A 15,056-nucleotide genomic window follows, 5' to 3' on the forward strand; every position below is an offset into this window, starting at 1 on the left:
GACCCCAAACTTTTGCATTGTAGTGTATTTATTGTGATGATTACCTTGGAGGTGAGATCTCTGTGAAAAATGCCCTTGGAGTGTAGGTAACTGAGGCCCATGGCGATCTCTAAGGCCAACTTGACCCGTGTGGCCCAGCTCAGGTACTTATTGCTGTCCAGCAGCTGCTCCAAGTTTCCACCATTAATGTACTGAGAAAAGAGAAAATGCCACATGTGACAGACATCACTGTTTCCATCTCTTTGACACCCTCAAATGGCCCATATTGTATTCATGAGGTTACATTAGTTAGAATGATGGGACAACAAAAATGACAAGACTTTGAATCTGATAAAAAAATAAAAAATCTGACATGTACAACAATAACGGGCAACAATTGAATCAAGCAACTTTAATATTTGCATAATGGGGATTATAATCATTTTGATGGTCACAGTACTTTGTGTTTACAATACAAAAGTGAATCCTATCAGCTTCCTGTGGGTAAAAGTATTCCATGCCAACTCTCCAGTGGAATGGTTAAGTCACAAAAGCGTGCAAATTAGCAGAGCCCAGTAGAAGCCCTTTAAGTGCTTCTGTTTCACATAGTGAATTTGCATGAAAGCAACATCTAATAATTAGGCAATTATTCCGCAAGAGACGTATTAACTATTCTTTTGCAGCTGTGAATGTTTTGTGTGTGATTAATATCTCAAAGACTTGTTTTAAAGTTAATGTGGTGCACATGCTACTCGCTAGGAGCCTGATGCATTCACCACAGGGCACTGGTCTCAACTGTGTCCTAATTTTGGGCTGCCTGAAATGATCTGTGTTGACAGATAAAGGGCTCCATATTTAGCTAACAAAATTAGCCATGGATGACTAAACAGAGGAGACCTTAGTATGTGGTCAGTGCGGTGAGATACCAACAGGCAGACAAGATGGCCGAGTCAAAAGGACAGAACCTTCCAGTTTCCCATTAAGCTTTGGTGCCGTGACCCGGCCAGGTTATCAATAGACCTGCACCTTGGCCCTTAAATAAAATGACCAAATGGGTTATGCTCTCATATTTTGAGGACTCATTCAAAGGCAAAAGTAAAATCTTGAGGTACAAGTCACTCTCTTAAAATTTGCTGTATACAGCATAACCTTGAGATCAAGGTTTACAAAAAACACCAGCAAAACATCTAATTATCTGAATTCCCTAGAACTTCAAATTGACAAAATGAGCACTTAGCCCCGTCCCAAATGGCACACTCAGCCCACACGGTCCTCAGATGAGTGAACACTTTTGTACATGGAATGTTGGCAACCAAACATATAAAGGGCATATCAAGCACAATTCGCAGGCAGCAGTAATTTATTCTGCAAGCTAAAGTGTCTGATAATAGGTTACTGAGACAAAGCAAATAGTATTTAGCTGGTCGCAGAGCCGGACAGTAACGGAGTACATTTACTTGAGTACAGTACTTAAGTACAATTTTGAGGGATCTGTACTTTACTCGAGTATCATTTTTGGGGAGTACTCATGACTTTACTCAAGTACATTTGAGAGGCAAATATTGTACTCTTTACTCCACTACATTTATATCCATAACCGTGAGTACCCGTTACTTCAAAAAAAAAAAAAAAGGAAAAAAGAAACATCTCGGAAACCCTCAATTTGTTGTTTCCCTCTCAAACGTGATTGGATTGTGCAGGCGCTACTGATTGGGACAGCCTATCAGCAATCACCTTCAGCTTTCCGCCAAAGTCAACTCCATGGTCAGATTTAGATAAGAGACGAAACCATGGACGAAACAATGGATGAAGACGCAGCAGGTCCATCCCGGGAATGTGCCAACCCGTGGCCCCACCTCACCAGACTATTTCAATTTTTTGAACAAGTTAATGATAGTTTTCGCTTCAAGTGTTTGCTGTGTTTACCAATGTAAGCACTGTGGCAGTAGTAATGCAATATTTAGAAAATGTACTCTTGTACTCTTGATACTCAAGTACTTTTAAAAACAAGTACTTCAGTACTTTTACTTAAGTAGACATCTGACTGTAGTACTTTTACTTGTACTTGAGTAAAATTTAGCAAGGGGTATCTGTACTTTTACTCAAGTAATGAAGCTGAGTACTCTGTCCGCCTCTGGCTGGTCGTGATCTCAACAAAATGCCACTCATGAGACAATCTGGTCTATGTAAAAGCAGCACAGCTTTTATTAAGTTACTAAGACTGGATTCTTTATCTCGTGTGTGTGCATGCTTTTAAAGTCCCCCTGTGGTGACAATGTCTATGTGGTGTTTTAAATATGCTTTAAGACAAACCCTGTACAAATTCAAATAAATAAATTCAAATTCATAAATCAACACCATTGCACCAGTATTTTTTGAGACGGTCTTTGGTTCACTGCAGTTTAAAATCGCTGGTGTTTCTGACGTTACAAATGACCTTGTAACCAATCACGTCAATGTGTGATCGTCAACAAGTGAATCTCTGAGCTGGTGTGAGAGAGTGGAGGCGGGGATAATTTGCATATTAATGGGACCTAAATTGATCAAATGACAATAAAGACTTACTTTTTTTTTTTTTACTTTTTTTTTATAAGAAATTTGAAACAAACGCTTTTCTTTCCAACTTTTTATTCATCAAAAAAATCTTGGAAAAAAAATAATAATCCAGGGCTGCTGAAAATTCTTGAAATTTTAACATTAAAATTGTAAACTTAAAATACCTTTTAAACTATTATTATTATTATTATTTTTTTTTATTTAACCTTTATTTAACCAGGTTATCTCATTGAGATTTAAAACCTCTTTTCCAAGAGAGACCTGGCCAAGATGACAGTGTATTGACAGCGCACAGTAACAAATATAAACAACAAACACACATACATAAACAATCAGCATAAGACTACTTAAAAATACATATTAAAAGCAGTGACAGCAATTTATAGCATCTATTTCCAAAGATTTCAAGTAATGTTTAAATTGACCAAAAGAAATCAAATTTTGCAACTTCAAATCAATCTGCAATGTGTTCCAAGTGGAAGGGGCTGCATAACTAAAGGCCTTCTTACCAAACTCTGTACGGACCATAGGTACAGACAACAAATACAAATTACCAGAACGCAAATTGTAGGAACAGTTGCTACGAGACATATAAGTGCAAAGATAAGAAGGGAGCATATCCAACATAGACTTATAAATAAACATAAGCCAATGAATGTGCCTCCTCATTGATAATGAAGGCCATTTTGTCATTTTATACAAAGTACAATGATGTGTTGATGCTTTACATCCAGTCACAAATCTTAGTGCACTATGAAAGACTGTATCCAATGAAGATAAACATTTATCAGGCGCATTTCTATAGAGCAGGTCACCATAATCAAGTGCAGTGAGAAATGTTGCAGCAACCAATCTCTTCCTGGTTTTCCAAGAAAAACAGGCTTTATTTCTAAAATAAAATCCTATTTTTAATTTGAGCTTCTGTACCAGTTTTTCAATGTGCAACTTAAAAGAGAGCTGATCATCAATTATTATACCCAAGTACTTATACAATTTGACTTGTTCAATCTGTTCTCCATGTATATTAAAAATATTTGGAAGACTTTCAAAAGACTTCTTAGATTTTGAAAAGAGCATAGTCTTAGTTTTCTCAACATTTAAAACTAATTTAAGCTGATACAGTTGTGCCTGAACAAGATTGAAAGCAGTTTGTAGATGTGAAAAAGCTTGGTGTAAAGTTGCAGCCTTACAATAAATAACGGTATCATCCGCATAAAAATGAAAATGAGCTTGTGGGATGTCTTGACCCAAATTATTAATATAAATAGTAAATAAAACTATTTATTTGTTTAAACTATTTACTATTATTAAAACAGTTATTTGAAATTGTAATAATATATTACACAATATTGTTGCTTTTTTTATCAAATAAATGCAGTTGTGGTGAGCATAAGGAAAATGCATAAATAATGCAACAGTGATATAAGGAGGGAAGTTGTTCATTGTTTTAGGAACAACATAAATTGACATACAGTCTTGGATATCCAGGGCTAAATATAAAGGCCCACTCTTTAGCTATTTGGGCATGTCTATTTTCGCTCCGTTTACTTCAATCAGCAGACGGTTAGCCAAACCACAACATGTGCAGAACTTGTACTACTTACTGGGAGACGCACTGTATAAAATACAAATAGTAAGTATCTAATAAAAATCTGTTTTTTGGGGCTTACGAGAAGCTCCACTAAGTGTTTGCATGTATGAAGACCTGCACATTTGTACATGGCACACAGTTAGCCAAGCCAAATCACGCCATGCGGCTAGCTGTCCCCATCTAATCCCATTTCTCACTCTTCTTACAGACCTGACCTCATGCCCAACATCTATCCTGAACCCAGGTCAGGAAATCTTTCCTCTGGAAGTGCCCTACTTCTGCTATTTGTTGGCTTCATCTCTCAAAGGGTTAAAACTAATCCTACATCGCACCATTTGATCAGTGTTGACTATCTGACGTACTGCCAGACAGATTAAACTGAACAAAAAGGAACAGTCCAGTTTAGGTCTAAAGCTGAGGTACTCCAGGTGATTGATGTGCATGCCTAAATAGAGCAAATCCTCTTGGTGAAACCGTAACCTTGAGTGGGTTGGGTGCTGATGCAGGCTACAACAGAGGATGAAAACCTTCCTGCGGGGCTGATTTCAGAACTGTTGAGTGATGAGAGAGCTCATTTAATACACTGTCAAATCACTCAGCGTCCTTTAAATGAAGTGTATTTATGGGGGGAAAAATGACTGGGAAATCTTAATGGCATGAGCAACATAAGGCCCCAGTGGCTTTGAAAAATAGTAGAATCCCTCAGCAGGCCAGTGATTACCACTGCACTTATACCCTTTTCTGTCAACATGCATCAAAAAAGCAGAGCAAAGGTCACAGGGCTACGGCAAGAACAAGGGATCTGCAATAGTTTAGACTATAATGGAAACACTAATGTATCATCATGTCACATATATATAATCTTTGTGCAGTTGCAAAGATTTTACTCATCCTGACTATTCAGTTTTCCTAAAGGTGCAAATTGGTGAGTTGATAGCCAATCGATTCATTTTTATTTAAAAGGCTATTTTTGTACATTAAAAACTATTCGATGGTGACTGATTCTTTTTGACTTTTTGAAATGCATTTTCATTATTCTTAAAAGACTTTCTCTAATGCAGTGGCTCTCAACCATGGGCTAACTTTTTTTTCTCATGAAGAACCAGGTTTTCCACTGTCTTGGAAAACTTGGATGTACAAGTTAGCCTAATTTCAAAAGTGTGATTTCTCACACTTTTTATTAATAAATAATTTTCACACTATTATTAATTTATCAATAAAATAACTGAATGGGCATTTTTATATTGAATAAATTTTCCTAGCTATGCCAAGCTCTGAAATAATTAATCAGGTAAAAAAAAATCTTTTCCCATTCCACAGCCTGCATCTCACATTTTTCAAAGCAAAAAAACGCTTTCTGTGTGAACCGGCCCATATGCAGCCTTTCGATAGAACATTTGGCTCAATGCCTGCAATTTAATCTTTGTTTTTATGAAAAGAAAGCTTTCATTTAACCTTCATAAAAGGCCATTGCTTTGATAAAAACCCCACTCACCCACCAACTAAATCAACTGGTTCAAGTTGGAGGATAATGATTTATGCACATTGTACAAATATGTACCCTTCTTACCTGTGTAATCAATGTTTATCTTCAGCATAGGGCTATATTGCACTGCAGCATTCATAAGCCCCTTTCACACAGCGCTTTGAACCCGGGAAATTACCGGCAAATTGCCAGAGTGCCTTCTGTGTGAACGTAAACACGACCCGGGATTGATGCCGGGATCGATGCCGGGTTGGGGACCTAGTAACATTGCCGTGTTCAGTCCCGGAACGCGCGCTGTGTGAACAAAAGCCGTAATAATGCCGTGTCGTAGTGATGACGCTGAAGCGTGGGATCGTTAGCCAGCTGTGAAACGGTACGTAATGCGCAAGTTTATGATCGAATCAGAGTAAAAAAATGCACAAGCGTGGTTTCTCGAGAGAGAAATCGCAGCTCATCAGCAAACTTAAGACGCTGCTGAGACATTACAAGTCACATCAATGTCACGTGTCTTTACGGGATTTTTACGGGTTGTGTGTGAACGCACTCTCTGATTGCGGAAAATCACTGGCAGTGTGAATGAACCAAAATCGAACGAACCAGGGTCAAATCCCGGGTCACTTTATCCGTGTATTTTCCTGAATCTCTGTGTGAAAGGGGCTATACAGGCATAAAACACTCACACAGTTTGAGATGGAAAAAAATACATCATGCCTTAAGGGACTGCCAGTGGGCTCTCTAATAGAATACTTCCCCTCGGGCCACTGCAAACAAAGAGTAAACTGTTCAATGTCATAGTGAGTCATTTGATTCACAGGGGGAAATGCCACCAATTTAGGAATCAAGGTACACTGCAAACACTTGAGCCGGATGCACACTGCGATTTTGGCCACAATTTTGCCGTCTGAGACAAATTTTGCAAATCCTAAAAGATTTCTCTAATCCTTGGCTAAAATATGAAGTCATTGATTGACTGAAAGCCGATTAAATGACCGCTGCGATCAAATTTTACCTCCGACGAAATTCTGGCAGTGTCAGAGGATTTGACTCACAGTCCTGCAGTGTGACTTCTACGATGACTGCCAAATTGTCTGCCATTTGTTTTTCAAGACAAGCCATGACCAAAATTAATGTTAGAGATTTCTTTGTAGCCTCCATTTCAATGCCGCGTGTAATGCAGCTCACTGTCACTGAAAGTGTTATTGACTGATGATGTAAAACTCTGGACAAGCTCTTGCGTGCGTGCGTTTTTAACGTGTCTTGACAGACATTAAAGGGTCATATGATGGTTCTAAAAAGAACATTATTTTGTGTATTTGGTTTAATGCAATGTCTTTGTGGTTTTAGGTTAAAAAAAGTCATTATTTCACACATACCGTACATTATTGTTGCTCTTCTATGACCCGCCTTTCTGAAATGCATTGATTTTTACAAAACTCATTGTTCTGAAAAGCACGGTGTGCTCTGATTGGCCAGCGATCCAGTGCATTGTGATTGGCCCGAATACCTTACGCGTGTGACCGAAATGTCACGCCCCTTACCATATTTGGAACATCAGCTCCCAAAGCAATAATGACAGGTGATAATGTCGGTACTACCTCATCAATTCGGAAAATGCAGATGACCAAGCTGATTGATCAACTTTGCCAGCATGACTGGACCAGAACTTGTCAGATTGGTAAGGTTTTATTTCATTGGAGACATAATTACTGATTATAGTATACTGTCTTTTTACGTGTCGTGCTACGGGGGTGAGAACACGTAAACAAAACCATGTCTGCATTTGTGATCGTAGAAATGACATACAAGCACTACTCTCTACTGCTCAAAACTTGCATTTGAATAGTCAGTAGCAAATTCTTAAAATATGAAAATATACTTAAAGGCTGTGTCTGTGAGTCAGAAGTACTAGACTGTACTTGCAAAGATGGAATTGCCCCACTTTTTAGAATCAGCCTTTGTGCACAGCCGGCCTTGTACTCTCCCAGGTTCTGATAACAGTCCTCCGAAAAATGCGCAGCACACAGTCGAATATTTTGGCTGTAATGTTCTGGAACAGTGTTGTAAATAAAGCTTAACCACTGTTTTTCTAATTGTGTCCTCTTTTGGAAGGCCAAACAAAGTAGTTTGGCTTTCGCAAGGAAAAACACAGCGTCTCCACAAGATGTCGGTGCTGGCGGGAACAATAATACAGCGAGAGTAAAAGTTCCGCCTTCTTTCTTTGCGTATACATTTGGGCTGTGTCATGAAACTCTGCCCCCACATACTGACATAGATTTGTGGGGACGTGTTTGAACGAAGCATTTTAAGGCGGCGTGACTGAGCCTTAACTTTTACAAAGAATATGTCTTTGCGTTTGAGACTTTGAGCTTTGTAACTCTGCAGATCTTATACATGCACAAACAGCTACATAACACACTAAAGAATAAGGAAAACAAAATCGTATCATATGACCCCTTTAATGAAAACTGAGATCTTACAGTGTGACATGGCAACACAGCGATTATGTTTGTACAGTCTGACAAGAAATAATCGTAAAAGGACTATTATAAAAATCGCACAGTATGCACCCGGCTTTAGACCAACTTTTTCCAGTATTATTCAAGAACAAATTCAATACAGCGCTATTGGTACAAAAGGCTATGTTTTAAACGTTATCTTGTTGCAGTGCCATCATTGCCCATTAGGCAATATACCAGTAGACACAATTAAAGGCAACAAAGGCACAATTTGTCAACCGGTATTGGATTTTGGACTATCGTCTCTATTACGGTTAAGCTCACATGACGTTGCTGTGCTGCATGGTCACAAAAGCTTATCATTTGAATGTGTTTTTAAGCATTGCGGTTTAAAATCAATTGATTTTAAACCGTTGAAGAGCAAAAAGCAGGGAAAGAGAACGGTCTTAGAGACTGTTTCTGAGCGCTGTCTGAGAGACGTGTGCACATGAAGCCACAGTGCAGAGAGCGTGTGAATACTGAACGGAGTTGTTTTTGCCACCGAATTTGGCTCGGATGGGCAAATACACATACTTGTGCGTCAAAATGCCCATCTTTACAAGTATCCTCAAACACAGTCATTTATGTCTTAAGTGAAAGTAAACAGTTGCATTCGTAAAGTGACGGCAGCCTAATGAACCTGCTGCTGTCTCATCAATGTTAGTTAAATTGCTCTTGACTGAATCACTTTTGTAACTTAAAAAAAAATTAAAATAAATAAGTAAATTACACAGTGAAGACTATGCAGTGTTTTTTATACATTTGATTACTTCATAAAATGTATGTAGTATTTCTTATTTATAGTGCTTGAAGTTTTTTCAGGTAGGCCCATTTCATTTGTATGTTCTATTGTAGTTTGTTTTCCTATTGCTTGTAATTAGTTTCATTGTTCTTATTTTCTCACTGACTGCTAACTTGTCTTCAGTAAGCTTGTTTTGTTTTACTTGTCTTCAGTAAGCTTGTTTTTTTTTGTTTACTTCAGTAAGTTTTTTTACTCAGGCCAGTATTAGTTTGTGATATTGAAACTGATGACAATTATTTCAATAATATACATTTTTAATTCTAAAAAAACATACTTAAAGCAAAACTATATAAACTATATTGTGATATATAGTTATCGTGAAATAAGATGACTCATATCGTGACAGGATTTTGTTCATATCGCCCACCCTTATTGCCCATGATGAAGGGTCAATTGAAGAGATGTGTGGTGAATGAAAGCTCTGAGTCTGAGCTGATGTCGCTTACCTCTGTGAGAGCATGAAGCTGACCTTCCTGAACACACACCCCCATGAATCTACAACATCACAAAAACAAAAAGAGAGGTTGATGTTAGATGCTCTAAAGCAGTACAAGTTACAAGTTTGAGGAGATTAAGGATGGCAATTTTTTTTTTAAATCAATGCACAATGGAATAAGCACTAATTCAGCAATTTCATTAGACTAAGCTGTTGTCATCTACGCCAATGCTGACTTTCTCTGAGGCTACCGTTAAATAGACTTATTTATGCTCTACGTTAATTTCTTGTGTCAAAAACGGCTTTTACAAATGACACCACTCAGACAGATTTATGGCACTGTACATCAACACTAGCTATAAAATGTGAGACAGTCAGACAACATATGTATGAATGTGTCAATACAGTAATATCTCTATATCTCTGCCACTTACGCTACTGCTCGAAAGTTTGTGGTCAGGAAGTTTTTTTTTCCTCGAAAGTAATAAATACTTTTATTCAGCAAGGATGCATCAAATTGATCAAAAGTGACAGTAAAGAAAGACATTTATAATGCTACAATTCACAACATTTACGTTTAATTGTATTTTTAATCAATCAAATGCAGCCTTGGTGAGTATAATAGACTTCTTTCAAAAACATGAACAAAAATCTTGCAGACCCCAGACTTTTGAATGGTAGTGTCTGCATGGGTAAAGACTATGTCTAAGTAAAATCTCGGTCACTTGTGTTGTCTGATGCGAGGCGTCACAAAATGTCACAAAAGGCCATTAGCAGAAGCAAAATGTTCAGAAAGTCATCAACTGCAAAAATGACAGTGCGAACAGTCAGAGATCACATTTGAAAAATGCAGATCAGATAAATGTCTAGTGTGGGACCTACATAATATAGACATGCAGTAGCTTTTCACTAATGTGTTCTCAGCCACGACACAACGTATCTATGTCTCTGAATGGCCACCTCACACGAGTCATTACACAGGATACAAATTTGTCTGTTTTCAAAGTTATGGCCCCATAAACCCCAGGCCTGGCTTTTATTGCGGGTCTGTGTTGGGATTTCTTCAACAAAGATCCCCTCAGCCTTCTCCTGTCTGCGCTACAGTCCCTCCACCCCCATTCACTAAGACGTAACAATGGTGTGATTGTAAACCACACACAGACCCCCTCTCGCTCTCTCATCCACCTACAAACTCACATTCTGCTTTACAAACTAGACAAGCATCACAAAAAATTCTCTAGGTGGCATTTCGTCATATAAACATAACATAATAAAAAAATAAAAATGTAACAAATAATTAAACATGAGTAAATAAAACAAATACACACATATTAAAAAAACATACATAAGTAAAAAAAATAAAAATAAACACCACATCTGAACTACTTCTCAGGTCCAATTCCCCATTCATCCTCAGGTGCGGGCTATCTCAGCAGACAAAACTCACAAGTTCTTCTCTGAGCTGAGCTGAGAACCAAGAGGAGGCTTTTTGATCACAATGAAATCTAAACTCAGGATGTCGTTACACTCCATCTATTTTTAATGGATTTCTGTGGAACGGGGAGGAAGAGGTCATCCCTGCATTTCCATTACAAAGGAGAGAAAGATTCATATTGAAAGCAACACTCCCACAGTCTCACTATTTAAAGGACGGCATTTATTTTGAGCCACTGGCAGTGCATAAAACGAGGCACACACCTTGTTCAAAGAGTAGGAAACCTAATATATATATTAAGCTACATCATATATCTTTATATGAATACTGCAGTCTTGTTTTTCTTTGAAACACGTTACTTCCATTTTCCTGTTTAGTTACAAGCTTGTTAAATTAAGATAAATTCTAAGAAGTTCGTAAGAATGTTCCTGAGCGCAATTCTTGCAAAATTCTTAAGAAGTTCTCAAATATTTCCTAAGAACATCTTTTTTTTTCTTTATGGAAAAATTACAGGCTTTGGTGTTATTTGATTGAAAGGCGGGTATTGCCGAAGGCTCGCTGACTGAAAAACACCTCAAAGCCTGTCTTTTGTGCTACCTTTACCATAGTTATCATAATAAGCAATCAGACAATTTTTGTGGCGACAGATTTGACGGAAGTTTTTAATGAACCGTGTCAAGTTAAAATAGTTGCAGTGGTCTTTCCCATTCAGCTGCGCTCTGTCTTTCTTGCGCTCTCTTGAGTGAATGCGTCCTGTATCTGTGCTGCTTCGCTAGTTCTAGCTAGAGTGAACAATATGTAGCTTGTGTTATGTTGCAATACTTATTTGTGGTCTTAAAGGGTTAGCTTACCCAAAAATGAAAATTATCCCATAATTTACTCACCCTCAAGTAACTGGTATTAAAGCGGAGGAGATGATCAGTTCACGTGCGCTCCACACTGCCGCTTCTCTTGAACTGAGGCGCTACAGCGATTTGTCACGCTACATTAAACAGTGCCAAAACGGTTTATTTTTCGTAATAAAATGGACAGAATTGAAAATCTGAGACTTTGTTTCATATCAAAATTAACAAAGCACAAAGCTTATTGTGATATGAGGCATGCTACAATGTTCCATTGATTCTTCAACTGAAAACAGGGTAGACTAATCGGTTCGCATAAATCGTAGATATCGGTTCGTAAAAATGAGAATCGATTAAAATCGAGAAATCGATTTTTTAGCCAGCCCTACCAAGTATGGTGGCCCATTTTCACAAATCTGTGCTCTGCATTTCACCCATCAAAGTGCACACACACAGCAGTGTATAGAACACACACACACACACACACACACACACACAGTGAACACACACCCGGAGTGGGCAGCCATTTTTGCTGCGGCGCCCAGGGAGCGATTGGGGGTTAGGTGCCTTGCTCAAGGGCACCTCAGTTGTGGGTAATGAGAGTGGAAGAGAGCGCTGTTCATTCACTCCCCCCACAATACATTTCCTGCCTGCCGGTACTGATACTCGAACCCGTGGCCTGTGTGGGTAAAACCCACTGTGACAATGGTGTTAAAATGAAAGCAAAGTATGTTGTGTGATAGCACCTGAGTATGTTGGGGTGGGAGAGTCTGTTCATGAGCTGAACTTCTCGCAGCATGTTGGCACGATTACTGCTTAGCTTGTTCATCTTTAGGGCCATTACCTGGTCCGAAGCTTTGTGACGCACCTAAAACAAAGACAAAGCGAATGAGAAATGTTATTTTGGTCTTACTCTGAATTTGAACTACCATACCGACAAAATTAAATGAAGTAAGTTCTTATATGCTCTGAATGTTCATCTTAAAGGAATATAAAGAATGCAAAGAATTTTGTTCAGTGCATCTTGGCCCATTGCTTCTCACTGGCTACTATGATTATGGGCATTGGAGAAAGTAATAACCACAACATTAGACCAACAATACCACTTAGATGGTATGTGACATACATCACCATAGAAGATCATTGTTAAAAATCTTTATTACACAACCAATATTCTAGCACGAGGTGCAGAATGGAATAGACAAACACTGACTGCATGAATGACTATTGGCCATGTATGGTTGGGGGTTTCTCAATATTTCTAAAATGTGCTTCTGCATATCCGTTTTCCTAGTTTCCTTTTTGTGCTTTAATCGCACTGACCAATAAAAAGACAAATATCAACCACAGGATATCCTCATTAGTGCAAAAAAAAAAAAAACACCTTTTTTTTTTATGTCTGTAAAACGCTGACTTCCTCAAAATGCATGCAGAGATGGAAAGACAAAACACAGCTGAAGGATTACTCAAAATTAAGTGCTAGGGAACCAAACCATTGGATTCTGTGTTACCTTCTGTGAATGTTTTTTTTTTATGAGCATGTCCTTTTACTTTAAATGCATGGTGCTGACTGTACTGCAGTCTGTAATCAATCGCACTTCTGGGACCAGCAGCCTAGGAAGAGCCCGTTTTGTGTGGCCACCTACAGTGAGAGCCGCCTGTCAGACATGGACCCAGATGCCTTCTCTACGGCACCCCAACTCTCAATCTGTTCTGCTAATATCAAGTCACAGCTTGCTGCCCATCATGCAACAAATCCAGTGTCCTAGGAACATTTTTCGGTTCCTCAAACGTAGACGGATTAGCAAATTGAGCAATATGATTATTTAGGGATTCTCCATTGCGCTGTGAGGTTTTAAGATGTTTGTTTGAGTTTATCATATGGATTCACATTGAAACTCATGTTCAAATAAACTGAAATATGCTATTATTGTATTAGCTTTCCAGACAGGTGCTTGCAGACCCCCATCACAGCTGGTAGTTGGCTCAGCGCATTACCCCTGTCTGTGCCACATGCAGACACCCCCTGCCTGCCATCCTAAAGTAATTTACTGTGCTTTAAATCTCAGCCACCTGTGTGGGGAAGGGAGGTAATATTCTTAATGAATATATACAACAAAACCCTGACCAGTAATGTCCAGACCTGCAAACTCAGTAGAGGTGAAAAAGGTGACATGTTTACAAACAATATTGTTCTTGTCTGGGGTCATCCTCCCCCAGGAGAAATGTTTTGTGATTTGAACATGCAAATGAAGCATTCAGGTTCACTCTGACAAGAAAATAAAGGGAAAAGATAACATTTGCATAAAGTAAAAAAAAAAAAAAAAAAAAAAACAACAACAACAACAACAACATTCATTGACACTGGGGCAGGGCATTGAAATTTCAATGAAACTTCGATTCACAAGCTTTACGTCGATTCGATTAATTGGGTGCCTATCAGGTAAAATACATGGTTAATTTCCTCAAAGAAAAAAAAAATTCTCTCAACTAATGCTGTAAACTATACAGGGAAACCCAGTAGGTGCATCATTATAATATCAAAGGTTAAAGTTAATTGATCTGTAGGCTACTTACATTTAAATTACACAAGGATGTTTTTATAATAATACATTTTTAATGACAATTATGTTTCTACTCACTTTTTATATAAACTTTTAAATGGTGGCCACCAAAAAGCGCATTATTCAAACACATTGAAGAACATGTAAAATACAATGAATATGCAATATATTTAACAAAATGCCCCTTTCTAAGTTAATTTTTCTAGCTGACTTATGCGGGGTTTTTTTTACATTTAATGGCTTTTCTGATGTAAATGTGACGTTGTTTGCAAGCTGTTTTATTGACGCCTTTCCACGGTTGAAACACTGATTGAGCGTGTGACATGATACAGATTTCGGGAAATTCAACATACCTTCTGATGTTTATTCATGTTTATTTTGTGTTGTAACTAGTTAAGCGGAAGAGATGATCGGTTCACGTGCAATCTGTCCTGACACTGATTATTTTCTATTTCATAAATAAATAGGATAAGTTAATATTACAAACTGTTTCTTTGCTTTTGTAATTTTGGATTTATTGTCAGTACTGGGCTCATAGTTCACATGTATTGGGTACTTTGTATTGTGTGTGGAATGACTGTGTTCATCCGCCACCACCGAAGACCCAGGAAAAACCCTGCTTTCACTGCTATGACAGAAGAATTGATCTTAGTAATGGGCATCATGATGATGCACTCTTCTCTCAGGGCTTTTCTGACCTCAAAACTTCATTGAATTATTCACAGTGAATATAAACCCTCAGAGCTTACCATACCACTGATGCTCAGCATCAAGGGTAGTACTCAATGTAGGTCTTAACAACTAAACAATTATACATTACAAACTCTAATCAACACCCAGATGCTTTTTGTTAACAATAAAAACAAAACA

At 38.1% G+C, this 15,056-nt stretch overlaps 1 protein-coding gene across 2 annotated transcripts in view; it reads right to left on the reverse strand.

Moving 5' to 3' along the window:
* Positions 1-15,056, reverse strand: part of tesk2 (testis associated actin remodelling kinase 2) — a 29,570-nt gene that overhangs the window by 8,882 nt on the left and 5,632 nt on the right. For both annotated transcript variants that reach the window (XM_084411125.1, XM_084411124.1), the window contains exons 3-5: positions 12,369-12,490; positions 9,356-9,404; positions 45-191 (exon numbers count right to left, since the gene is read on the reverse strand). In XM_084411125.1, the coding sequence (XP_084267251.1) occupies positions 45-191; positions 9,356-9,404; positions 12,369-12,490 (318 nt within the window). The remainder of the gene's footprint in view (positions 1-44; positions 192-9,355; positions 9,405-12,368; positions 12,491-15,056) is intronic.

The sequence above is a fragment of the Rutilus rutilus genome, assembly GCF_951802725.1.
Source record: "Rutilus rutilus genome assembly, chromosome: 6".
Lineage (NCBI taxonomy): Eukaryota > Metazoa > Chordata > Actinopteri > Cypriniformes > Leuciscidae > Rutilus > Rutilus rutilus.